The sequence below is a fragment of the Acomys russatus genome, chromosome 4 (assembly GCF_903995435.1).
Source record: "Acomys russatus chromosome 4, mAcoRus1.1, whole genome shotgun sequence".
Taxonomy (NCBI): Eukaryota; Metazoa; Chordata; class Mammalia; order Rodentia; family Muridae; genus Acomys; species Acomys russatus.
The window spans coordinates 2,557,655-2,584,872 of record NC_067140.1 but is presented as its reverse complement, the minus strand read 5'-3'; the positions used below and the strand labels follow the sequence as shown (position 1 = coordinate 2,584,872).

General features: G+C 46.1%; 2 protein-coding genes across 2 annotated transcripts in view; both read right to left on the bottom strand.

The window, feature by feature from the left end:
- Positions 1 to 27,218, bottom strand: part of Snph (syntaphilin) — a 714,025-nt gene that overhangs the window by 129,298 nt on the left and 557,509 nt on the right. The gene's annotated exons all lie outside the window — the stretch shown is intronic.
- On the bottom strand, positions 1,994 to 25,774 carry Psmf1 (proteasome inhibitor subunit 1). The gene is made up of 7 exons (XM_051143514.1): positions 25,563 to 25,774; positions 19,405 to 19,557; positions 18,092 to 18,174; positions 12,660 to 12,845; positions 4,286 to 4,339; positions 3,209 to 3,367; positions 1,994 to 2,425 (listed from the first exon to the last, which is right to left on the bottom strand). The coding sequence occupies exons 1-7, from the start codon at positions 25,689 to 25,691 to the stop codon at positions 2,374 to 2,376; spliced, it is 816 nt and encodes a 271-aa protein (XP_050999471.1). The 5' UTR covers positions 25,692 to 25,774; the 3' UTR covers positions 1,994 to 2,373.

Below are 27,218 nucleotides of genomic sequence, written 5' to 3'. Positions count from 1 at the left end.
TCTGGTTTCTGCTCTGCATGGTCTTGGTCAAATTTTTCCATTAAAAAAAACAAAATAGGACAATACAAACAAGATGTGACTGACAACACTAGTTTGGCTACATGTGTTGGTGAGGATATGGAGAAGCTGGAGCACTCCTGGTGGTGTGAAAACACTGTGGCGGCTTTAAAAAAACACTGGCCGTTCTTCAGAAAGTTAGTGTTCATGGGACCCGATAGAGTCAATGACTTGAAAATATCTACCCATGCAAAAACAGAAACATTCAACATAACAAGGAAAAGGGAGAAACAATCCAAGTATTCCTTAATCGCTAAATTAGGAAATACGATGTAACCATACCATGATTATGTAGCCACAGGGAATAAAATGTTGATGCTACAGTCACATAAACAGTGAAAACAGAGTGGAAGGCGCTGGACACAAAGGCTACACGTTGAACGATTTCATTTATGAAGCCTGTCCAGAATAGGCAAGTCTTTAGACAACAGACTGGGGGCTACCGGAGCTGGGGTGGGGGGAGGGAGTGGGAGTGACAGCCAATGGGGATGGTTTCTTTTGGAGGAGTTAAATCCGGGGTGGAATGCACAGCACTGTGAATAGCGCACAGCACACTAAGTTGTGTGCTTTAAAAGAGTGAGTTTCATAGGCGTGTAAATTCTCTTAATAAAGTTATTTAAAAAAAAGAGGTTATAAGTGCTATGTTTATTGTGAAGGCTCCAATTTGAGAGTCTACAGAACATATACCTGAAACATTTCCTCTTGTTGTTAGCTATACATAGTTGTGAAGAGGGAAGTGACAGACTCAAGCAAGTACCAACAGCTTGACCAGAAGTTCCTGCTGGAGGTACCATTCAAAGCTTCCCTGGTCTATGATACAGTCTCTTATTGTAAAGAGACTCATAGGGAAAAGAGAGGAGAGAGAGTGAGAGAGAGAGAAGAGAAGAGGAGAGAGAGGGGGGAGGGGAGAGAGAGAGAGAGAGAGAGAGAGAGAGAGAGAGAGAGAGAGAGAGAAAGGCCCTTTCTCCAGAACCACAGTACCAATTGGAGAATTTGTTTCAATGTTTCCTTTTCCTCAAATCAGGGTCCTAAGTTACCTACATTCCAGAACCTATCTGAAGAATTCCAGCCAGCCTTTCCTTTAAATATTTCCTTGCATTAAGGGACGCTTTAATGAGCAGAGTACCCTGAGGTCTTTTGCAAACCATCTGCCAGCCCTTAAGGATGAGGATGACGCACAATGAATGGGTGTCTTTGCCTCTGCCTGGTCTGTGGCCTTCAGGGGAGCCAGAGCCTGACCCACGGGGCCCGTTTCATCCTGCCCATGTTGGCCTGGCCCGGACTACCTCCACTTGAGACTGGCCTTGGTCCCGTCAGCTCAGCCTATCATGAGCTGGACACATGGGACACTCCTAGAATGGACCCCCCAGCAAAGTTAGTTAGCTTGCTGCGGCTCATTGGTGAAAATGCTAAGTCCTGACCTGGGGGAAGAAATGCAGGGTGCTGAGACATGAAAGGAGCCGCACATGGTTGGAATGCTGGCTGTGGACAATGTGCTTGGTGCTTTGATTTGGTGTCTCCTGGGCTGGCACCCCACTGGGCTCTTTCCATCTCTAAGAGAAAGGATATCTTCAGGGTCACTATGGGGGAAAATGAGATCAGCCTACAGGTCTGGTCTGTTTATTCCTCTACTTTCTGGCCAAAGCAGCCAAGGAGACAGCCTACATGCTACAGCCAGGAGCAACTAGGCTGAGAAGGCCCTAGTGAGGGCATGGCTGATTTTCTTGTGTGCATGCTTTGGTGAAATCATGCTTGGGGTGGGTTCCAGTCACACATCCATTCACAAAGCCTGAGTGGGGCTCATCTTAGTGATGTCAGGAGCAAGAGTGAATTGTGAAAGTGGGCGTGCTTGGGAAGAACGGGCCCTTGAAGGAGTCAGTTAGTCCTATGAAGTCTCAAACTCTTCAGACTTTGTGCATTAAAATAAAAAGGAAAGTGAAGACCGGCAACACGAATTCTGTATTGACATTTGGTTCTTAATAATAACATCCAAAATGCATTCTGTTCTTATAGCGCTGTGACCGCGACTGCATCGGGTGGAGGGTTTATGTTGCCGGAGTCTTCCTTGAAAGTGGGGAGGAGCTGGTGATGATAGAGACACACTGATTTCTCCTTGGGACCTATATGCAGCTGGGTGGGGTGCTGCAGCAGGCACCTCCGCTCTGACAAGCGCTGGGGATGCAACCCCAGCAGGCCTGCAAACACAAGGGCAGAATCCTCCACCCAGCGCCCACAAGAACACAGACGCTGATGGGGCCAGTGGTGGCAGCTCCTGGAGAGTGGAAGGGAGGCTGAGATGTTACATTCTTGAGGCCTTCACAGGTACATGTCATCGTAGCCCGGTGGGGGGAGATGGTCAGGATTAGGTCTGCAATGGAGAGAGGGTCTAGTGAATTGGAGGGATGGGGCTGAGTGCGCAGGAAACAGGGCCTGCATGGAGTAGGCCCACAGAGTGACAGGCAGTTTAAGATCATGAACTCTAGGGCCAGATGACCTGAGTCTAAATCTTACTATGGCTCAAACACCCAGTCTCCTGGTCTTGCCCTTCTCATCTGGAGGAGGACCACTGACACAAGCAACTCTTCCTGAGTCCTCCCTGCAGGGTCACCAAGTGTGCTGGACAATTTTACATCAAGTTGATACACATTATAGTCATCTCAGAGGAAGGAATCTTGATGGAAAGAAAATGCCTCCACAATATCAGGCTATAGGCAGTCATGTAGAGCATTTTCTTAATTAGTGATTGATGGGAGAGAGCCCAGCTCACTGTGAGTGGGCCATCCGTGGGCTGGTGGGGTCTGTAAGAAAGCAGGCTGAGCAAGCCAGGGGGAACAAGTCAGTAAGCAGCACCCCTTCATGGCCTCTGTACCAGCTCCTGCCTCCAAGTTCCTGCTTTCTTTAAGTTCCTGTCCTGGCTTCCTTCAGTGATGGAACAGTGATGTGGAAGTTGCTTGTGTTCATGGTGTGTCATCAAGCAATGGTGACTCTAGTTAAGTCTCCTAGGAAGACAGTGAGGCGAGAACTCCACAGAGCTCCAGGGAGGCAGCAGTGGTAACTGCCTGGAGTCAGATACCTAGGCGGCAATGCTAAACTAAGCCAAGCTGAGCTGCCACTAAGTCCCACCTCTTAGCATACCTGAATGAATACCTACCCAGATGGGCTGGTCCCAATGGGTCCAAAGGGGTCAAAGCGAGCTCCTGGGGGCACAGCACCAGGAGGAAGCCGGTTTGGGAGGCCCGAAGATGGGTCAATAAGTGCTCTTGGGAAGCCAGATCTCAGAGGATCCACAATCATGCCACCTCTCCGACACCTGAGGCAGGAAGGAAGCTGGGTAAGCAGCTATGACAGGAACTTATTGGCTTGAAGAGAAGGGAGAGAGGCGTGGTGAACTAAAATTGACCAGGGTGGCTCTCTAGATGGTCCAGGCAGACAACGAGAGCTCAAGCCAGAAGTGAGCAAGAACACAAAGTGCATACGAAGTATATACTGCTGATGTCAAACCAACACAGAAAGTTCTGCAGGGTTTCCTGAGCCCTCAGGATTGAGATCCCTGCCATTTCTTACACACAGTAAGGTCAACTGGATAAGAACTGGAGCTAAAGTTGGCCAGGATCAATACAGAACCACCCAACTCTACAGAGCATTACTCTAAGTCTAGGAGTGATCATGTCATGACCATGTGTGGCTTCGCTAGTTCCCTAAGGGCTTCAGTAGCAGCATAGTTGCCCTGTAGGTTGCCCAAGCCTGACCCCTGACCTTCTCTGTCCCACACTGAGTTCTGTGCACCTGACTTCATGCACTCAAACTGGGATGAGTAGGCTACTGCTCCTCACACGCTGAGGTCACCGTCTGAGTGGCTCTGTAGAGCCGAGTGAGTTCTACAATTTAAAAACAAGATGATGAAAGTGGGGTCACCCTTCAGCAGGAGTTAAACCTCATCTGACTCACTCAGAGAACAGACTGCCCAGCTGAGGCTGCGGGATGAGATCAGACGATGCAGCAGGCCTTAGAGACTCCCTTTGTGGAATGAGGAGCAGCCTGTGATCCACTGCACGGTCTGCTTTGCTCTAGATGTGGCAGAGCACAGAGAGTAGCAGCGATTCCTCGGCCACTCGGTATCTACCTCCTTCACTCCAAAGGGAGGCTGATGAAAGCTCTAAAATTAGATGAACTAGGCTGCAAGCCACTGAGCAGGTTACATTGCTGTCACCTCCCCAGAAATACTCACCCAAAGGGGTCTAGGTCTTCTCCCCCGACAGCAAATGGACCCAAGGGATCACGCCTGAAACAAACAAGGACAATTGCTACAATTCCCAGAGCAGCCAAGCTGATGCCAGTGGAGGCACACTGAATCCCAGATGAGAAACTTCCATAAGATCACAACATAAGGAATACTTCAAAGTAGCCCTTAGCAGACATTAACACCGATCACATTAAACTGGAGATTACACAAAAAAGAACTGAGCCAAAGTTAAAATTGGGTGCCTGGGAGGGTTGGAGAGATGGCTCAGTGGTTAGGAGCACTGGCTACTTTTTTTTTTAAACCTGGATTCCCAAAACTACATGGTGGCTCACAACCGTCCATAACGCCAGTTCTAGGAGACATGATCCCTTGTCTGGCCTCCATGGGCACAAGTCATACATATAGCACGTATCCATGCAGTCCAAACACCCTATACACATAAAATAAAGACTAAGAAGTTAAAACTGAGGCAGCAGAAACGGCTCAGCAACTGAGAGAGCATACTGCTCTTGCAGAAGACCCATGCTTGGATCCCAGCACCCACATCAGGTGGCTCCAATTCCAGGGTACTTGACACTTACTTCTGGCCACTATTGCCACCTGTAATGTGGCATATGAGGTACACATAAATCCACATAGGCACAAACACATAAAAATAATTTTTAAAAAGTTAAAACAAGGCTGAGTCTGAATAAAGATAAAATATTAAATAACCTCCAGCTACATTTTACTGTGTTCTTACTTTGCTAAAATTCTTATATTTTACATAAATTTTAGAAACTTGCATATATGAACTATTGCTTCAAAACCAAAATCTGACAAGTAAAATTTATAAGCTTCTCAGGTGGAACAAGATAAAGGGATGGGAGCCTTAGTGTGGTGTGACACATTTTGACCTTTTGTTCATCGCAGCCCTTGGAATACTTTTAAGTCCCACTGTCTACTGCAAATCTTTGCACTGCAGCCTGCTGGATGGCCACTGGCCACAAACCTCTCCGATCTCTAATGTTTTCCCTTTTCCTCCAAAGGATTAAGTTCTTCCTTCCTTGAGAATGCTGGCGTTCCGCAGCAAAAACGAGAATGAGTAAAGAGCACGAATAAAGGTTCCTAAGAAACCAGCATTTCTAAAAAGATCTTATCCCCTAACCAACTAAACTTGATTGTAAAACTAACTGTCTGGTCTTCAACCCCACCCCCACCCCCGCTCCAAGACTTGGGAAGGAATGAAACTTAAATGCCTGAGTGAACCGCTAGTGCAGGTTGGCCATTTCCAAAATGAAAACTGACTGAGCCAGTCACTGCCTGAACCAGCCTAACCCAGCACTCTACAATGCTGGAGCCTCATCTTCAGCCCGCTAGCCCAATATCTCTGCCACACTTATTCACGAGGCAGGAAGATAAAGGATTTAAGTTAATAGAGATGAGATATGGTAGATATTGAATTTCATTCAGAAATTTAGACCCAACAAGATAGGAAAGATGTTTACTTCAAGTCTGACAAATACAAATAGCCAAATCACTCTGAATGTAACATTTATATAACTCCTGACTGTCACATGGTTCTCCCTGCTGTATGTAGTTTGTTTTATTCATGTGTAATAAAATAAACATATGCTAAAAAAGAAAGAAAGGAAGGAAGGAAGGAAGGAAGGAAGGAAGGAAGGAAGAAAGCATTTCCACTTGCCTCTCTTGAGCAGTGTAGGGAGAAGAAAAGAAAGAACGCAGAGGGAAGCTCCAAGGCACCCCCCCCCCCACAACTTGTACACTCAGAACTGCCAGGAGCAGGGAGCTGCAAAACCCACCCCAGTAACTTCTGTGCTCAGACTGTCAGGCTACCTGTAGGCACTTCACAGCCTCGCCTGTAGGCCTAAGGGTATTGTGTAGTTTAAATGCTGATTTCTTTACCCCTTGTATGTGGTTGCAAGCTTCGTTCTGAGAATTTACTGTCTAAATGGTGTATAAACTCTGCTCCCCAATTGTCCCCCACCCCAATATGTCAATAAAGCAGCTTACAGCCAATCAATGAGCAGGGGAGAGAATAGGGATGGACTTCCTGCCAGCCTGGGGAGGAGGAGTTTGGAGAGGAAGTAGGGGATTCAGCCAGGGGATTCAGACACAGGGAGAGAGAGGTTCAAGGAAGATCAGGAGAAAGGAGCTGGAGCCAAGGAAAGCTACACAGTGCAACTACAGCTGGGGTGTTTGCTGGGAGCAGGACAAAATAACAATGAGGTTAAGAATAGACAAACGGCTCATGATTCTGATGTGAAGCTTAATTTTAAACAAATATAAATGAGTCTCAATTATTTGTATCATATAAGCTAAGAGAAACATTGTTTTATAAAAATAACTTCAACACTTGCCACAAGGCAAACACACTTCTAAGAACTCACTCTGTGTGGCCTGGGAAACCCTGCAAAATCCACAGCGCAGGCCATCAGGCTGTTCACTGCTCCCTGGTGGCTCTGTACTGCTCCAGAGTGTACTCTAGGGAAGGCCTCCGGGCTGTCAAGGTTGTCTGTGTTCTGGCCTTGGAGTAAAAGATTTTACAGAAGGCTGGAAGGGACCTGCCACAAAGTCTCTGCATCCCCACCTTTTTTTTTTTTTTTTTTTTTTAATTCTGCTATTTTATTGATTGATCAATTTTTCAAGAGAGGGTTTCTCTGTGTAGCCCTGGCTGTCCTGAACTCACTCTGTAGACCAGGCTGGTATGGAACTCACAGCGATCCTCCTGCCTCTGCCTCCCGAGTGCTGGGATTACATGTGTGTGTCACCACCTCCTGTGCATCCCCAACTTTTAAGACCTTAAATCTAACAGTTAACACCCTAGAAGGCACAATGATGGTACCCATACTCCAAGGACAAGAAAGAACTTGCTGAAAAGAACAGCTTGAAAAAATGGGCAACTGTGGTTTAACTAGAAACAAACTTGTGTCATCCTTAGCATCATCCTTGGTTTCTATTCCCAGTCAGGTATGCTTCCAAATGAACATCTCAGCTCCATATACTCTGCCAGCAACTGCCGTCCCCCTCCCTGATTTCCTGCTTAGATGCCCGCATCAGCCTCTTCACTGACCTTTGGCATGACATGGTTATGGCCCACTTGAACTCTCAGAAGCTATTGTTACTCACAGGACTCCCATAGCTGTGCTCACCAACAATCCCTCACAGAGGAGAGCAGACACAAGAGTGGTCCTCACCTTTCCTAAATGCTGCAACCCTTTAATACAGTTCCTCATGTTGTGGTGACCCCAACTACAAAATTATTTCATTGCTACTTCATAACTTCAATTTTGATACTACTATGAGTCACAACATAAATATCTGATATGTGGCCCCTATGAAAGGGGTCACAACCTACAGGCTGAGAACCACTGCTCAAGAGGCATCATGCGGGAAGAAAGCATGAACATAGGGCGCCTCCCTTGCCTGAGGCTATATAATGGTGAGCGGCTACTGAGGTAGGAGACAGGCAGACAGTCTCTTCAGTGTAGTGGCTGCCCACTGCCCACGCTCCTGTGAGTAACCAAGCAGGACTCGGGTGGAATTGCTTCTTTAGACTGTCATTAGTGTTGCACGTGGCTTAAATAGATGTTTGCTCAGATCTCCTCAGGAAAAGTTCATGCAATACAAGTCTTATTTCCACTCCTGTCCTTCTGTATGTTAGCATTCTATATTGCAGAATCTTCTATAAAGGAGTCAGGAGGACTCTTTGAAATGTAGACAACATGAAGCCTGTCCCTCCTTAATTTTCCCTAGTGGTTTCCCGCTGCCTCTAATCTTGGCCCTGAGGCTCAACATCCAGTGCCCCGTGCTAAACTATGGTGCCATCTTCCATCTTTTGACTCCACCTTTGTACTGTACTCCAGCCATGTGGACTTTCTCTTTGTTCCCAGAATAATCCAAGCCATGATCATCACTTCTGAAACATATGTGCTGATACACATATCAAAAAGAGGAAGCACAAAAGGGTTGAATCATGATCCAACGTGCACGAGCTACGGTTACTCTGGGTAAACTTTTGCTGCCTCACTTTTCTAGACCCACCTCCTCTCATCCAGCAATTAAGGAGATTATGTCTGATATAATTTCACACTTAATATGGTTACTCAGGACATAGTAATAGTCAAAGGGCGTATAACCAGACTATGCTCAAAACCTTTAGATGGCGCCAGTGATCTCAAAGTCAAATCCAGCTCTGAGGCACATTCTGTCCATTGCGCTGCACCTTTTCTTCCTTTCCGAGCTAGCACTAGTAGAGTTCACCCTCACCCAAGAGGAGTTCATAGCCCCATTGGTTCTACTGCTTCCTGACTATGAAAACCAGTCACTTCTAGCAGCATCAAATTTATGCTGATCTTTAAAATATAGATTTATTTAATTTTGTATGAATATTTTATGTGTTGTGTGTATATGTGTGTGTGTGTGTGTGTGTGTGTGTGTGTGTGTGTGTGTGTGAAGGGGGGAGAGAGAGAGAGAGAGAGAGAGAGAGAGAGAGAGAGAGAGAGAGAGACAGACAGACAGACAGACACACAGACAGACAGACAGACACCAGGTCCCGTGTGAGAGCATTAAGTGCTCTTAGCCACTGAGTCATCTCTTCAGTTCCACATATTTTAAATTATAGCTAAAGTATCTCCTCTATGACACCTCTCCTCCTATCCTGCTCTCCTTAGTCCTTCGGGTTAATCCCTGTTCTCTTTGCTTCAGCACTCTTCAGGCATACTTCTGTCACTATTCCAAAGACGAATGAGAAGACTGAAAGGTACAGTTAGTCCTCATCAATTGAAGCTGCTAAAGATTGGGGCATATCTCACCAAACACTGTCAGGGCGCTAGTACAGTGCCTGATAAATGATGGGTACAGAGAGTGACGTAAGGATAAGAGATGCTTCCTCCTGCATCAGGATGGGAACTAACATAAAGGCACACAATGGGACAATAGCAGAAGTGAGAGACTGAGTTACTCGGTCCTAAATGGTGATCTTCATCAAATCTCTCTCCTCAGCGTTCAGGGAGCTATTCAGAAGAAGAAGGGGAAGATATCAGAGCCAGAGGGGATGGATGACACCAAGTTAACAGTGTCTTCCTGACACAATGTGACTCACAAACGCATGAACTCACAACTGTGGCAGCACACTGAGGGCCTGCACACGTGTTTAAGCTTGACAGGGTCCTTCCAGCACTCCAAGGGGGAAGGAGACACAAGTCTCTATGCCTAACTAAGAAGCTATCTTCAACTGACATCCTCTTGCAAAGGAAAAATTAGTTTTCTCCAATGGAGCCTGACTGGGTATATTAGCCACACTTAAGGATTTTTCTAATGTCTACCTTTGAGCACAGCTGTGTGATACCTGGGGAGGTTCACATGTACCCAAGCCTTTCTAGAAAGAACTGTGCCATTGTCTTAAGCTATAAATGAAATAGACATATTTTAATGAAAACCATCTTTTATTTGAAAGAATAGCAGACAATTTGTGGTCATTCAGACTTGACTATATACTCGACACTTTCTCCAAAAGAAGAGACCTATTGACTCAGGGAAAACAATGGGCAGTAAATGTTACCAATTAGAAAATGAAGGAAAAAGATTTCTTAAATTGTTTTTGTTTTTGTTTTGTTTTGTTTTTTGAGACAGGGTTTCTTTGTGTAACCCACCCTGGCTGTCCTGGAACTCACTTTGTAGACTCATAGAGCTCCCCCTGCCTCTGCCTCCCAAGCGCTGGCATTAAAGGTATGCATTACCAAGCCCAGCAGAAGATAAAAATGTTAAGTAAAAACTAGCAAATTGGAAATTTGCATTCACCATTTATGTGACAAAAAAAATCTAAGTACTTTTCTGATATTAGTAATAGTTCTGAATGTGATTTTTGATATTTTTAAATAAAATATATGAGCCTTTAGCAGATCTATGTATCTCAGAATTAGTGTTTTCCATATGCTCAAATAATTAATCCTCTAATATAATGGATGAAAGGATCCATTCAAAGGGCTTGACAGATGAGCAGATTTTAATGCAACAGACACACAGAAAGTTCACTGACCACAGATTAAGATTCAATACTGCAACTAATTCCTAAAAAAAACTACTTCTTGTCAACCAGTGCTTAGTACAAGAGCAAAGAATAACACAAAGGGCATGTGGGAAGGCTACCACTCTGTCGTCGGAACACAGCCCAAGAATGGAGTTGTATGAGAATTCTGAGAGCTTGTGAGAAAAGTCCAAGAAAACAAGAAAGAGGCTTGTGACCTCAGATTCTTTGAAACACAGAATTATTCTTGGACTGTGTTTCTGTGCCCCTCCCAGGTGGGCAGAAGTGAGCTTCCTTCAGCTGTTGTTATTCATGTGCCTCTATGGGAAACATGTGTGACTTGTCCTGTGATTGAACACCTTACTCATGTGATTCTTCTTAACCCTTGGAGTATAGCTGTCTGATACAGTAAAGTTGAGTACTGCATGAGACTTTAGTCCGCCTCATTTTTAGGCCCTGCTTTCCCAGGTTCATGCCGCCAACTAGAGCTGCAACACTATAATTCTCTGGCCCCAAAACCTGTGCAACCGTTCAACAAAACAAAACTCGTATCACTTCATGACCAAATGCAGAAGCAGACATAAGAATCTAGCTGGAGTGTAGCTCAGTGGTACAGTGTATATTAGCATGTATAAGGCCTTAGGTTCCATCTCTAGCACTAGAAAAAGCAAAAGAAAAGGGCAGGAGGGAAGACCAAATGCAAAGAGAGGAAAGGAGAAGAAAGGAATCTAATTATTTTCTTTTTTAAAAATGCATTTAATTCGTTATTACTATGTGTGTATGTGCACATACAGGTACAGAATTAGATAAGGAGTCTTCAAGGCTACTTTTAATGAAAACCTGAAATGCCTGAAATACTCCATGGAGGTCAGGCAAATCATAGCACACCAAGAAAATAAAGTAGCAGATACTAAAAAAGACATGTTTAGCATTTTAATAAATAGATTATTAAGAAAATACAGAAGACAGTTAAAACTCATATGTAAAGATGACTGATAAGAATCAAAATAATTTTAGAATGGCCTAAATAAGGGCTTTATACTAAAGATTTCCTGGGAACTGCAACGTTTCTGCAGAGGAGGCCTCCTCCCAGAGCTGTGTGGTTCCTGGGCTCCCGTGTCCCAGGATCCCCTTTCAACTGAGTACCAGGAAGGCCAACCAAACAACATTTGGTGCCTTGACTTGGATACCCTTCCCTTGGGACACTGCCCCACCTCAGAGCTGGGATACCTTCCTAGGCTTCAGGGTGTGGGTTTCTTGGACACGTTCCTAATCTATCAAAAAGGCAGGCTAACCAAAAAAAAAAAAACAAAAACAAAAAAACAAAAAACAAAAAAAAACCCCACAGTCCTCTGGTCTCTGTCTCAAGGACTGTTGCTGCTAAACTAATCTGCAAAGACCCTGGGCATGATCCATCCACACAGCAGCTACTTTAGCTGTCTTCTGATGCTGTCAGAGTGAAGGCAGACAACAAGATGCGGTACAACGGAGAGGACACGGGGCTGCACCTCCTCTGGGATGGCACTCCTGTCCCTATGCATCCTCCCAAAAGTCTGGCTCACAGCTCACATGATGAGTAACTGTGAGACATCTGGGCAGCAGCCTCCACCACCCCCTGCCCTCGTACATAGAGGGGCTGTGTGATCTTGAGAAAGGAGGCAGGCAGCCTAGAATGCTGGGTAGGCAGAGAAACTAGAAGCAGCACCAGAACTCACTGATCTATTAACATTTCTACTTTCTACTCCATACACCAAGACTTTCAACAAGTCTGCTGAGACACCCAGAGGCCAGGGAGGCGCCAAGCAGCAGGATGGGATGGACAGTGGGGTGTTGGGATGTTTGCACACTGTGTAAAGGCTGTCTCTGTATTATTTAAATGCTGATTTCTATGCCAGTGCAGCTCTAATTTAGGTTGAACTTCGTTCAGTATTGTCATTTTTATGAGGCCTCTCCTGTCTTGGTATGCTGCAAACACTGTTCTCCACCACCTTCTGATTGGTCAAATAAAGAGCTGAATGACCAATAGCTGGGCTGTAGAGTTAAGGCGGGACTTCCCATCCCAGTGAGGGGGTCCCAGGTGAGGCCCAGAGAGGAGAGTAACCCATGAGGACACGGATGGAGAAGGAACATCCAAGGTGAGACTAAGATGGCAGGTAACGAGGCCATGTGGCTGGAAAGCAGGCCAGGCCAGCATAGTTGGGTTAGAACAGCCCAGCTATAGTGCCTGAAGCTCTTAATATAAGTCTCCCAGTCATTACTCAGAAGCTAGGGCAGAAATAGACAACACTTTCATTTTACAGTGAGATCCTTCCATGGGGCCTCCATACTCACCAAGGAGGCTGCTGGACAGTATGAGGGTGGTGTGAGGAAATCCGCAGTGGGTCCACCTCTCTGGCCGTGGCAGGTGGGAACTCCCGGTGGGGACTGCTTACACGAGCCTTCTCCCACTGCTCATGGATAGGTGTGATAATTGCAGATCTGATCCGAGACCGAAGCTCCTCACTCCTCTTATAGGTCCTGCAGGAAGGAGACGAGGAGTCAGCGTCCTGCAGTTGGCTGGAAACGTTGCGCACAGTGTTCTGATGGCGGGGGCGGCGGCCCTGAGAACGTTTGGCCTTGCGTTTGGCCTGCTTACTATGGTGGGTACAGGCCGTCCGGCGGACCTGGGTGAGGGGGGCAACAGCCCGGCGCTGTCTGCGAGATTTGGGCCTAAGTTTCTTAGGCATCTGAGTTGCCCCTCCTCATTCACCACCCCATTAGAAAGAGGTGAGGGTAGGGGCCCAGCCTGGACTGCTGCTCCTCTGTCCCATGCCACCTCTCCCTCAGCTCCATTATGTGTTCATCACGTGTCATGGGAAGGGTCATGGGAAGAAAAAGCTCCCTGATCCTGGGGTGCAGGCAGGGTTCTGAGGCTCAGCTCAGCCAGATCCTGGGAAGGATGTCCTCCCAGGTATCCCTTCTTGCCTTGAGAGACACGCAACATGAGCTACAGCTGAGGTGTGGTGGCCGTGAGGCAGCAGCAAGTGGGCAGGACTTTAGGGCTCCTTAAAAACTGGCAGATTTAAAATGACCCAGGTCCTGGTCCATAAAGCAAGCTCCACACCTGACATCCTACAGTGTGTGTTCCATGACCATACGGAAAACCTCAGAGGTCAAAACAAAAGTCTCTGAGCTTGTGGACTTCAAGCATTTCCAGACAGGGCAGGCATCCAAGAGAAAATACTGAACCCATATTGTAGTGGTTTGAATGATTGCCCCCATAGTCTCAGGAATTTGAGTCTAGGTCCCCAGCTGGTGGCAGTGTTTGGGTAGGTTGAGGAAGTGTGTCGCTTGGGTGGGCTTCAGAAGCCATGCACCACTCTCAGTGTGTTCGCCTGGGTGTCAGCCCTCAGCACTCTGCTGCTTGTAGCCAAGCTTCCTCTTCATGATGGCCCCTGTCCCTCTGGAGTTACAAGCCCAAAGGAACCTTCCTTCTGCAGGCTGCTTTGCTTATGGCCTTTTATCACAGCAACGGAAGAGTAAGTACTACATACCCCTCCCCCAAGAGAAGTCTCCAGACCTAAATACAGTAAAGCCTGCTCACAAAACTTTACCGTCACCTTCAGAGACACAGGTGGGAGCACATCCTAATTTCTTCAGGAAGCCAGTGCTAGTCTGATATCAAAATTAGACACAGCACAAACTAAACAAATAAAATTACAGACTAGTATTTTTTACCAACTCAAAACAAACACTCAACAAAATATTAAAATTGAGCTTAAAAATACGTTAAAAATCACAAAATATGACTAGGATTTCTTCTAGGTAAGCAAGGCTGACTTGGTATTTACAAATCAGTGGAGCCAGCCATTCTAACAAATAAAGAAGTGAGATAATCACACCAACTGATGAAGCCCAAAGCAACATGATAAAACCACTCCTGATAACAACTCAGCACCAACACAGGAACTAAGAACTCAGAAAGCCGTCCTCAGCTTAATAAAGTGTCCACTATACACCACAGTCAGCGGTACAATCAGCGGTGGAGACTGAATCCTTCACCCCTAACTGTGGGAAAGAGGCAAGGAAGCGCCCTCTGGCAATCAACACTGGCAGCTACAGGCACTGTAATAAGGAAAAAGAGGAAAATAACAGCAATTAAAAAGCGAGGAATGAGCCAGGTGGTGGTGGCGCACACCTTTAATCCCAGCCCTTAAGAGGCAGAGGCAGGCGGATCACTGTGAGTCCGAGGCCAGCCTGGACTATAGAGTGAGTTCCAGGATAGTCAAGGCTACACAGAGAAACCCTGTCTTGAAAAACCAAAAAAAAAAAAAAAGTGAGGAATGAAACCTTGCCTAGGATATCCTGCCTCAACAAAATAAAACACCTCAAAACTTCATTCATTATTAGAGAAATCCAAATTAATGATCCCAATAAGATCACTACATATTCAACAAATAATATAAAACCAAATGCTAGGACAGATGCTGAGAAGTGGGGTCACTCGTAATGATAGTGGGTGTGAAATAGTATAGATAACATCAAGACTAAACCAAGTATCAATTTACCATTGTACTCTGGAGCATTTTCCAGAGAAATGAAAACCACAATTGCTCACAAGCCGTACTCAAATGCTACGGCATCCTGATCCATAATGGCCCCAACTGGACACAGTCCAGTCATTTAACTTATCCTTTAACCAGGGAGTGGTTAAAGCAACTGTTGTATACACAACATAAAATACACTCAGTACACAGTTATTGTGCACTACAATACAGATGGATGACAAGAGTATTATGCTGAGCGAAAAAGCCAAAGTCTAGATTACATATTAATTCTATGTATATAAAATATTTAAAATAAAAAAGTTCTAGAAATAGAGAACAAGTCGCCAGGAAGGCTGAGGGACCCTGACCTACTTAGCGATATCTACAAACACATACACACACTCTCTCTCTCTCTCTCTCTCTCTCTCTCTCTCTCACACACACACACACACACACACACACACACACACACACACACACACACAGAGAGACAGAGACAGAGAGACCAAACACACAAAAACTCCCAAAAGCCAGGCATGGTAGCTTTAATTTCTGTACTCAGAAAGCAGAGGCAAGTGGATCCTGTGAGTTTAAAGCCACTCCAGGTTACAGAGTGCATTCTATGCCAGCCAGTGTTACAGAATAAAAAACAAAACAAAACACAAACTAAACAAAAATAATACAAAACAAAACAAAACGCCAAATGGCATAGCAGCTGCCACAGTTCAGAAGATCTGAGTGTGCATGGCCCAAACAAACGCATGCAGATTATGATCCTACTTAGCACACAGAGCACTGGGGTCTCTGTTGTTTCTCTGCCCAAGCTGGGTAGAGGTAATATAATTCCTTTCCTCTTCAGGCTGATACGATATGGAAAGGCACCAATCTTCCTTGTCCTAAAGCAGAGGTTCTCACAGAATTTCCTGGAAGAACAAATGTAATTTTGATAGTGGCAAAAGAGCCCACTATCCTGGCTGACACCAAGAGGGCAAGGCAAAGGAGTGAGTCAGGGTCAGAATTCTTAGGTAATCATCGAGAATACCACCTACAAGTGGGTGGTACTCAATGACTGTTGGGAGGAGGACTGGAGGGAAGAGGGGTCTAGAAGCACCGTAGTGCAGGCTGGAAGCAGAGAGAGAAAGGAGGCTAGTGCTGGAGAGGTGGTCTACAGCAGAGAGAGAGAGAGAAAGGAGGCTAGTGCTGGAGAGATGGTCTACAGCAGAGAGAGAGAGAGAGAGAGAGAGAGAGAGAGAGAGAGAGAGAGAGGGGGGAGGCTAGCGCTGGGGAGATGGTCTACAGGGGAGAGAGAGAGAGAGACAGAGACAGAGAGAGACAGAGAGAGACAGAGAAAGGAGGCTAGTGCTGGAGAGATGGTCTACAGCAGAGAGAGAGAGAGAGAGAGAAAGGAGGCTAGTGCTGGAGAGATGGTCTGCAGGAGAGAGAGAGAGAGAGAGAGAGAGAGAGAGAGAGAAAGGAGGCTAGTGCTGGAGAGGTGGTACTCCAGTGTGAAAATCCAAAAGAATTCAAATTCCCAGCAGGTATAAAGCCAGACAGAAGAGCATGTAATCCTACAGCAAAATAGGAAGCAGGAACATCCAGCCTGGCACACACATCTGCAGAACAACAGAGAGAGCCTGGCCCAAGTGAGCACTTATACCTGAGGCTGCCCTCTGACCTGACACATGTGGGAGAACATGCATACCTGATTCACATGTGCACATCCCTCTCTCATAGAACATATTCTCTCTTTCTCTCTCACACACACACACACACACACACACACACACACACACACACACACACACACACACACTTGTCCCATGCTACAGTCTTTAGGGGTCAAAGTACATAAAGTCTGTAAATAACCCTCAGATGGTTCAAGGATATAAAACATTTTTTAAAAACTGAGCAAAAGCACCACAATGTTAAAAATTGGCTAATCTGGGTAATGGCTAAATGGGTATCCATTGTGTATTTTTGCACACCATCTCTCTTCTATAGGTTACAAATTTTAAAATTAAAAGTTTAGGATGTTAGCAGAATGAGAAACCATAAACTGGGAGAAAAATAGATGAAGAACACTTACCAGTAAAGGATTACCACCCAAACTATACAACAGACTCAAAACTGAGTGAGAGAATGAAGAACCCAAGCTGAAACTGAGCAAAGGGTCTGAAGAGCCTCATTAAAGAAGAACTAAGAAAAATAAGCCCAAGAAAGGTGATCTACAGCCCATCTCTAGAGAGCTACACTCAGAACAATGTGACACCACTGCTATGCTGCCAAATGCCGACAAGGGTGTGGGGCAGCGGAAACTCCTTATTCGCTGCCGGCAGGAATGCGGGGCAGCCCAGCCACTTTAGAAGACAGTTTGTATGGACTCCCTTTCCAGCCATGACATTCTGGAAGAGGTAAAACTATGGAGACAGCACCAGGATGAGGACTTCTCAGGGACAGTGCACAGGCAGTGATCAGGTAGAACACAAAGGGTGCTCACAGTGAAACAGTGCCCTGCTGTATGTAAGCCCAAAGCCACATGACGTACAACACTAAGAGTGACCCCAACATGGAAGTGACGTGCCAGTGTAGGTACATGGCTTATAAGTGAGATACCACTCTGGTGCCAGATGGTGATGGGAGCAGTGGGCAGGTGGAAACTAACTTTTGGCTCTAAAAAGTTTATTTGGGGGGAAAAAAACCAGAGTAAAGACTTACTTGACTAAGCATACTTTCGATAAGGAACCTCCTCATTTTTAAAGTGTAAGTGTGTTGTGGCTGTGCGTACGTGCACCATGACACATGTGTGGAGATCAGAAAACAATTCTCCAGAGTCACGGATCTCTCCCACCATGTATGAGACACAAGAGACAGGACTCAGGTTGTCATGCCTGTGCACTAGCGCCGCGACCAGCAAGCGTCTCTACTCACTGATGCACCTGCTGGCCCCTAAGGACCTTATCCTTGACTGAAGCAGTTAGTCTAGATCCAAGTCGGTAGCCACTGTAGCATCTGTGGATGCCTGAATGCTTGCCTGTACTTCATGGGACATTTTCTATGTGAGTCTTGTCTTCAGACCAACAAATTAATAAATAAGAAGAGAACTGAGAACTGACTGCCTAGGAGGGCAATTTCTTCTGTCAACCATACTTGGTTCTCTGAGCACTTCAATACATTCCTGATTTCTTGCTACTGAGTCCCTCTGCCTTTTCTCATGAAAACGAGGTCCTTTAGAAGTACCTGTGGAAATCACTCAGGTCTTCTGCATCAATATAATCATCTAAGTTCAGAGTCAAGTCTGCCACCTGCTGTGTGCCATGTTCCTAGAAAAGTGAAAACAGAAAATGAGAGACGGGGGTATATTCCTCAATTTATTGCTATACAGGGGAACTGAGGCACCCAATGAATACTCAACCGTACCTGGAGCTACAAAGAAACACAGTTCCCGCTAATGGCAAGTGTCTTGCTCATGAGAGGAATAGCAAGGCTGCAGGAGCCACAGCAGGGAGCACTCCAGACTGACAGTACTAAGCAACACCCAAGCCTGGAAGGGGCAGGCAACAGTGGTTTCTAGGGTTTGAGGTACTGTTTGTGGAAGCCTAGCTTTGAATCTACGTTAAAGAGCTGTTTCCATTCTTTTAATCTGCTTAAATTAACCTGAAGGAATTAACTGTTGACAGCTAAGAACCCATTCTTAAAAAAGAAGTAAATGTTCATCAGTTATGGGAAGGACAGCAAACTACTACACACAGTAATGGGGGAGAACAATGTGCATCTATCTGTATGATGTAAAGACCTCCAAAACAGAGTGAGTGGGAAAAGCCAATACAAATAAAACAGCTAGATACTTTCATGAGCACATACAACCAACCAAGACAAAATGAAATAGAAGGGAAGGTATCTACTTCAAGGTGCTCACAGTTCAGGGGAAACATACAGGAGGCATTAAAGCAGAGCACAAGTAAGCACATAAATAGAAGACGTGACGTGCATCAAATGGAAAATAAACAAGAGTAGAAAGCCTGGCATGGCAGGCGGGGGATAGGCAGGACTAAACATGTACGCACAGATAGACACACACACACACACACACACACACACATGGGGGGGGGGGACGGGGAGGGGCAGAGAGAGACAGAGAGAGAGAGAGATGGGGTGGGGACTAAATGAATGATGGCAGAGGCATACATGTGCATGGTAGGATGGAGGAGGTAGTTAGTCTTCAGTGCAAGAAACATGAAATGTAAAGGGCCCAAGGCAGTAAAACCTCTTAAACTCAAAGAGCTGCTGGGACTACAAGAGCCTTTATCTCCTGTGATGTCACTGAGTAAGTACTGCTGTGGACAGGAAGTTCCTTTTCTATAAAACACAATGAACACCTTCGTACACAAAGCTTTTTTACATATACTATGGTTTCTCACCGCAGGAAAAAATGGCCAAAGTGGAATTACTAGGTAAAAACTTTAGGGACATTGCTGAATCCACTGTTAAAATGAGTCTCTAGACAGGCCTCTCAATCCCATGCCATGAGCAGAGCCCGGGCTCATACACACCAGCACATTGATGATCATGCCATTCTCCACGGAGACAGCTTTCAGGAGGAGTTTTCTGGCCCCGTCCTTAGACTCATAGCGGAGGACATACAGTTCTTTATTGCTGTTCCACGCAGCTGGCAGTAGTTCTGACTTCTTATCACTGGGACCTGGCTGAGAAGACACCGGAGTTGAGAAAAGGAAGATCTTTGTCTCAGAACACAGAACTATAAAGGACCATATTACCCAGAACCTAATCCCATAGCTCACATCACAGATGTGTCCAGGGATACACAGCTGGTTGGAGATCTGGGAATCAGCATTCTCCCTCAGCTATCTGGTTGCCCTGATGATAACATAGGAGGAAGCTGGCAGGAATCTAAGGCCTTGGGCTAGGACTATAGTTAAGTAGGGGCGTGCTTGCCTCAGATGTGTGAGGACCTAAGTGTAACTCCCAGAACAACCAAAATTCAAAATTAAAGTACTGCAGCCTTGGCCTAACAATCATCTCTCTACTCATCATCCTAACAAGATAAGACCAGTGTGAAATTAAAAGCAGTGTTTTCTACAGTTCAGATCTGCAGTAGGATCACAAAATGACTAAAAGCATGGACCCTAAGAAAGACTCTCCAGCCAGTTGTAGTGGTTTGATAAAAACCATGAACATATAGCCCAAAGGTAGCACACAAACAAGATTACAGACATGTATGTAGTTACCACCAGCACAGGAAATGCAGCGGCATCAGTCTAAGCATTATCAGCAAAGCCTGTGCACCCAGGGGATGTCTCTGTCCTCAAGAGTAACCACTGTTCCGTATTTGCATTAGCTTTTCTAGTTTTCCTTCCCACTATAGTGCAGTTACAAAAACATCCTGCCTCAGGGGACCGGAGATACAGCTCGGCCTGACGGTTCTTCTAGAGGAACTGATTTGACTCTCAGCACCCACATGGAGGCTTTCAACTAACTCCAGTCCCAAGGGATCTGGCGCCCTTTTCTGGCCTTAGTGTGTACCAGACAGACACAAGATACACAGACATGCATGCAGACAAAACACTCATACACATTAAATAAGTATATATTCAAAATTAACATTATCTATCTATTCATTCCAATGCTTTTTAATTTAACTGCCCTCTACCATGTTTCCTAAGACACAGTGTCCCACTGACCCTGGAGTGCAGTGACTGCGTGAGGCTGCAGGGATGTGCCTCTTCCTCTACTCAACACGCCTGGTTTTTATGTGGGTAGTAGGAATTTGAACTCAGGCACTCACGCTTTCAAGGTAGGCGCTTCACTGACTGAGCCATCTTCTTGGCCCAACACTTGCCTTTTTTTTATCCAATGTTGCTTTGAGAAGGTGATTACGCAGCTGTATTGTGTGGCTGATCTACATACAGTACAGTGTTTCATCAAGTGAATACGCTATGGTTTACTCTATTTCACTGGCTAATGGACAGTAGATGTGCTTTTAGTTAATTTCTTTTTCCATTATAAACAGTACTACTATGAACACACTGCTGTATACATCTGGCACACATGTGGTATGCCCATTGGATAAACTTTTAAAAGACAAAAGCAAACTGTATAACAAACAGTGCTAGCTGCCCTAAACTTTCAATATGCGAGTTCCTGGTGCTACAGCCTGCAGCACTGCTATTACTGTTTGTTTTTGCCAATCCAGTGGATTGTAAAATATATCTTTCCATGTATTCATTGTGATAGTTTCGTTTCGTATTTAATAATTCTAAGATTTCCCTGTCTTAGTTATAACTTCTATGATTGTGATAAAACACCATAACCAAAAGCAACTTGGAGAGGAAAGGGTTTACTTTTCTTTATTATTCTACACCAGAATCTATCATAGAAGGAAGTCAGGGAAGGAACCTGGAGGCAGGAACAGAAGACGCTATGGAGGAGCACTGTTTACTGGCTTGCTCAGGTTGCTTTCATATACACCCAGGGCCACCTAACAGTGACCTGCCCGCCCCTCACATCAATCGTTAGTCAAGAAAGTGGCCTACAGACTTGCCCACCTCATGTCAGTCTTACGAAAGGAAGCATTTCCTCAATTGAGATTCCTCTTCCCACATAACTCCAGCTTGTGTTCAGTTGCCCAACCCCCAAATAAAACCCACCAACCAGGCCACTCCCTTTCATACATTAAAGTAGGAGAACAGTTCTCAAATTATAGTGGAAAACAAGCACAGCGATTTTCAGGTGGGGAAGAAAGTTCTTAAGCTGGACCCCTGAAAGAAATACAATGCTACTTGTGAGGCAACCCATAACGTAAAGCTTCTGTTCAGCCACAGGTCCTACAGCAACAGGAACCACAAATGACAAGAATGAAGCCAGCATAAGTGAAGTTAGGAAAACAAACAATAAAATGAGCAGCTAACAGGATAAAAGGGTTTTTTGTTTGCTTTTTTTTTTTTTTTTTTTTTTTCAAATTTACTAGCTGGGAAGCCCACTGATAATGAAGTCTAGGCTGCACCCATCCATCAGCCTGAGAGGAGTCTGACTGGGCATGAGCGGGCTTTCAGAGACTACCTGTGGGAACTTAAACTGACGCAGGCCTTTTGGGACACCATCTAGCAGTATTTAGTACTCTTAGGTTAGCCTATGAGCTAACACTCAAATGCCCTCCTACAAGAAACCTGTGGAGACACACGGAGACCTGATAAGCAACGGGGATCTTCCTCCTCGCTGGGCCCGAGCAGCAGAGCAGAGGTAAAGGGCACAGTAGATGTACATTATATGGCAGTTAGAAGGAATACACAACATTCTAGAGAAAACTTTGTATGTGTGCATATGTGTGATGGCAAAAAGAATCTAAGAGCTAGGAAACCAGGACTTGTATGCAACACTGTCCCTGGACACCATGGCCATGGCACTCAGGAACTCACAGCAGCTGTGCTTACCTGCCTAAGGTCAAGTCCACATGGTAAGCAATATTCCAGCACCACTAACCAGACTCTGGGTTATGAGAGAGCAACAGAGTGGGGACTCAGGAATTGGGAATTTAAAGTGGGAGTAGGAGGGGCTGGAAAAAGTTTATGGTCCACTGCAATTTATGATTAAAAAAAAAAACTTTAAAAAGCACACATTTATACTGTCAACATAGAAAAGCATGCCTCCAAGCTATGCGCATGAGAGTATGTTGGGAAAGAGTGAGGCTGGAGATGGAAAGCACTGACAAGGTCCAGACATGAAGGACTTTACAGAGCAACACAAGGGAAGGCCACCTCTCGTGCTTAGAGATCTTTTGGCAGAGGAGTCCCAATGGAACTTGGCTAGGTGACAAACTACAGGCTTCGAGCAGAGAAAGCAGAGTGCTGGGAAAACAAAAGTGAAACTAACCACACCCTCGAGAAACGGCTGCCTTGCCTAAACTGGGCAACTTCCTACAGTGCTGTGGATTTTAAGGGCTACCTAAGCCAGGGATGACAGACAAGCTTTATGACTTTCTTCTGTCCTCCATGCACAGCATGCTCTCCTGGCTTACAGATCACCTCAACATCGTCATGCCAGAGCAAGAGAGAACTGCTGGAGTCAGGTAAAGCTGATGCCTCACTGTGGTTAAGACTGATGTTTCACAGAAGACAGGAGCCGGACAGGACATCATGTGGCTGCCCTCTGCATCTTGAGATAAAATATCAAGTGTCCCAGAAAGCTAGAGTTGGCAAGTAACCAAAGCACGTGCTTATGTAATTTAACTTCCTCACATGAAAACTCTAAGGCCTGAGAGGAGCTGAGACCTACGAACCGTCAGAGCAGGTGAGGCTGGAGATTTTTCCCAGATAATTCTATCTTATCTGGGTGTACTCTCATACTCTTACAAAGTAAAGGTAACTGCCATCTTAGGCAAAATACTGAGGCTAGAAACACTCTTTAGCAGCCACTGAGCTCGCCCCAGTGCCTCTGGGCTAGAACGCAACCAACCAACCAATCAACCAAGCAACACTGCACAGATAAACAGGCCGTTTTCTCTTTATAATCTTCAGACTCCCAGAACAGAAAGCTGACTGTTCTAACTCACATCTATGGCCGTCTTCATGCCCTTGCCGCTTACGTCATCTCACACAGCTACACAGCTCTTATGGAAAGTAGCCATGACCTCAATAAGGAGACCAAACCAAGGCCAGATTTTTGTTCAAGTCAACAAATGTGTTGTTCTTCAAATCATAATCTATATGCACAGCTCTATTAGAGCTAGAGACAAAAACCAAAGAGAAAGTGGACAATATAGCTTTCTATTTAACTGCTGAGTTGGTATTACACTGTCAAGTACATCCTTTGTTTCCTCTTATCGCCCCCAGAAGGTAGGTGGCAGGGGACTGCTAGAGAGACAACAAAATGCTCTCTGAGTCTGGCAAGCATTACTGGTTTGCTGACCCCAGGCTGGAAAACAAAATTCTCTACTAAACAGATTAACAGGAAAGATTCCTCTCAATTTGGGAGGGAATTCCTCTCAATTCTGAACAAGAGTATACCCATCAGCAGTGTGTGGCGGACAAGTGCAACCTGAGCCCTGAAAGGACGTTAGGAGAGGGGGCAGCAAGAAACAAATGCAGCGCTCCAGTCTGAAATCCAAACACTGTCCCCTCTAAGGGCGTGCAGGAGTTGGTAGTGAGGTAGACAGAGGGTCAGCAGGCAAAGATGTCCAAAACTCCCCTTCACCAGGCTCCTTGCCCTTCCCAGAGATGCTTGGATCCTGCATCTTCTAGTCCTGAGAAGCTACATGAGGTGGGAGGAGAAGATGGGGGAGAGGAGAGAGATCAACAAAAATGTTTGCGTACTGATTCCTTCTGATGGGGTAAAGGGTGAAAGGGTAGTGATCTGAGCTCTTAGCTGTATAGGACAGACAGGAATGGAACAGCAACAGGGCCATGCTAAGTGCTCAGGATGTTCAAAGTGTGTCTGAGAAGGGATCTATAAAGCTGTGTTAGGAAGGAAAATGTACTAAGACTGACATATTTGTAAAGCTAAAAATATTGAGGGGTTTGGAAACTAATGCTGCCAGAAATGAGAGGAAGACTGAAATCTCACTATACAATCCAAAAGGTGGGGCTTCTTTCCAGAACTGGTCTGAGTTTTGAGTGCAAAGACAGTGACATAGTGGGGTAGGCCTAGAGTCCCGAGCCCCCAAATATCTGTATGTGGAGATTGTGGCTGGGAAGATATTTCCTCTAATGGAGCAGATAGGAAAAGAAGAGGCAGTATGGGGACCAGGGCCAGCTCACCCAAAAACCTAACATACAGGCAGACATGGAGGGTGAGGGTTATGAGAAAGGGGCAGAGGGGGTGCTAAGGGGGTGTCAACAATGTACCACCAGTTAAGAGGCAGAATCTGGATAAGATTCTGGTAGAGACAGCTAAGGGGAGGCCGCTCACAACCAAAGGGTGTGTATGTAGTTACAAGGGAGGTGCTGTACCTAGGTACGGTTTCTAGGAGCCTGCGCAGTGGTTGGTCCGTCATGCTAAGTGGTGAAGAAAGGGTCCTAGAATATGGCTGAATGGGTCAGAGTTCACCTCCACACCCGCGCTTGGACCCAGATGTCTGGGGGTGACTTGAGTTGGGTGTGTAGTATCGAGTATTCCACACCATGGCTGTACGATAAAGACGCTTTGGAGAAACTGGGTGGATGAAGACCCTGAGAAAGCTACTAGCCACACAACACGACCTGAGGCGCCCGGGGAGACACACACACACACACACACACACACACACACACACACACAGTGCCAGCTGTTAGCACAAGCTTCGGTTCTTGGGTTTACACACACACACACACACACAGTGCCAGCTGTTAGCACAAGCACACGCGCGCACACACACACACACACACACACACACACAGTGCCAGCTGTTAGCACAAGCTTCGGTTCTTGGGTTTACACACACACACACACACACAGTGCCAGCTGTTAGCACAAGCACACGCGCGCACACACACACACACACACACACACACACAGTGCCAGCTGTTAGCACAAGCACACGCGCGCGCGCACACACACACACACACACACACACACACCACACACACACTGTGCCAGCTGTTAGCACAAGCTCCAGGCGCGCAGAAGTGCGGCGTCAGAAGCTTCGGGCCCCGGCTAGGCAAGGTCTTTAGGCCTCGGACTTCGGACTCCCTCCACCCAGGCCGGCTCCGCAGCGTACCTCGTCGCCGGTGCCCAAGCCGTAGTAGCCGTTTGTCATCATTTCCCAGTGCAGGAAGCAGACCAGTGCGTCCTGCGGGCAGCTGATGGCCGGCGCGGCCGACGCGAAGAGAACCTCCAAGCCCGCCATGGACACTCGCGGCTTCTGTGGGGAAGGAAGAAAAGAAAATGACTATGCAAACAAGCCGCTCCGCCTAAGAGCAGCGGGACTGAGTGCAGTGCCAACACCTCGGGGTGCTGCCTTCGCTCTCGGCGCCGTTCGCAACAGCAAGAGGAACGCAGAAACCTGCGCCGGAAATAGCTTCCGACTTTGTAGGCGCTCCGGATCGGAAACGCGGGCGCCGAACTAGAAAGGTTCCGCTGGCGAGCGCGTGGGCCGGAGCAGGACTTATCAGCCGGATTCTGCTTCCGTGTGCAGCCGACCGACTAATGAGTGAATGCCAGGCTGGTAATCCATAGGGGGAAAGGCCACCTGCTGCCAACTAGAGTAGACTTCTCATTTGTAAGGTGGAGTGTGAACGAGGCCGGAGAAGAATTTAGGCAATGTGGCTTAGATGTTTTCATAGTAATTCATTAGTATTCTTGCAGTACTTGCCTAGTAGTAGCTAACATGCTAAACTTTAATGCATTTATCGAACTCTTCAAATCCAGTCTTAGGCAGTTGGTATTAATGACAGTACACCTGTAGCTTTGGAATTTGGGTCACAGTCAGCCAGTTAGTGGGTAGAGATGCTCCTGGGAGCTGGTAATTTGGCTTCTAGACTAGCATTTATGTATGTTGATTACATGCTAACTCCTGTGCCAAAACCTTACATCTCCTCTCAACAAATTCATGGGGCATGAATTTCACTTTACAAATGAAAAACCAGACCAGAGAGTTGAAATGACCGCACCCAAAAAAAAAAAGCCACAGCTTTTGACTACAGTTGAAGTCCATGAGCCATTTGCTCACCTGTCTCCATCAAGATTTCTACCACCTCTTATTTCTTCACGTTTCTTCAAGTCAAATAGTTTTGTTTTGTTTGTCAAAATTTCCCATTCTGGTTGGTGCCATGACCTAGGCCGGTGGCATTTTTCACTTTGGCGCCTGGCAGCAGCCTTTTCTGTTACACTGTTTCCACCCTCCAACCAGAGAGACGCTGTTCAAACACACAGAGGACCACGTTTCTTAGGTGCAAACCAGGCAGAGTTCCCACCACAAGGGAGAAGCTCGTTCTAGGCTGGGCACCCTCTTCCTCCACAGGCCCTGTGCCTTTCTGACCGTCACCCCCAAATGTCCTTTCATTCCCTGTCCTGACTGCCTTGGCTGCCTTGAGCTCTCGTGCCTAGGTGAGCAGGCAATAGGTCCTGTCCTGGTGGAACTGCTTCGTGTTGTTTTAATAGAAAAAAGCAATCCAGTGTGAAATCTCCCATTTTGGAAGTGCTCGGAGGCCTGCATAAGCCCACAGGAAGCATATGATTCACGTGAGGGCCAGGAAGGGCTTCTTGGAGGAAGAGATGGCCAACTGCACAGAACTCCCATGGAAGAATAAAGAAGAAATGTTCCTGTAAAACAGAACAGCGTAAATGTTCCTGTAAAAGAGAACAGCGTGTGTGAAGGCACCAAGGTGAGAAACGCAGTTAACCCTGTGTGGCTGCAGAGTCAACACTGCCGTGT

Excerpts from the sequence above, each read along its gene's own strand:
- Psmf1 (XM_051143514.1), bottom strand. The coding sequence starts at position 25,691 with ATGGCGGGCTTGGAGGTTCTCTTCGCGTCGGCCGCGCCGGCCATCAGC. Across the intron at positions 12,846-18,091 it reads GACCTGAGTGATTTCCACAG|GACCTATAAGAGGAGTGAGG; the intron begins GTACTTCTAAAG and ends TCCTTCCTGCAG. Across the intron at positions 4,340-12,659 it reads ACTGTCCAGCAGCCTCCTTG|GCGTGATCCCTTGGGTCCAT; the intron begins GTGAGTATGGAG and ends TGTTTGTTTCAG.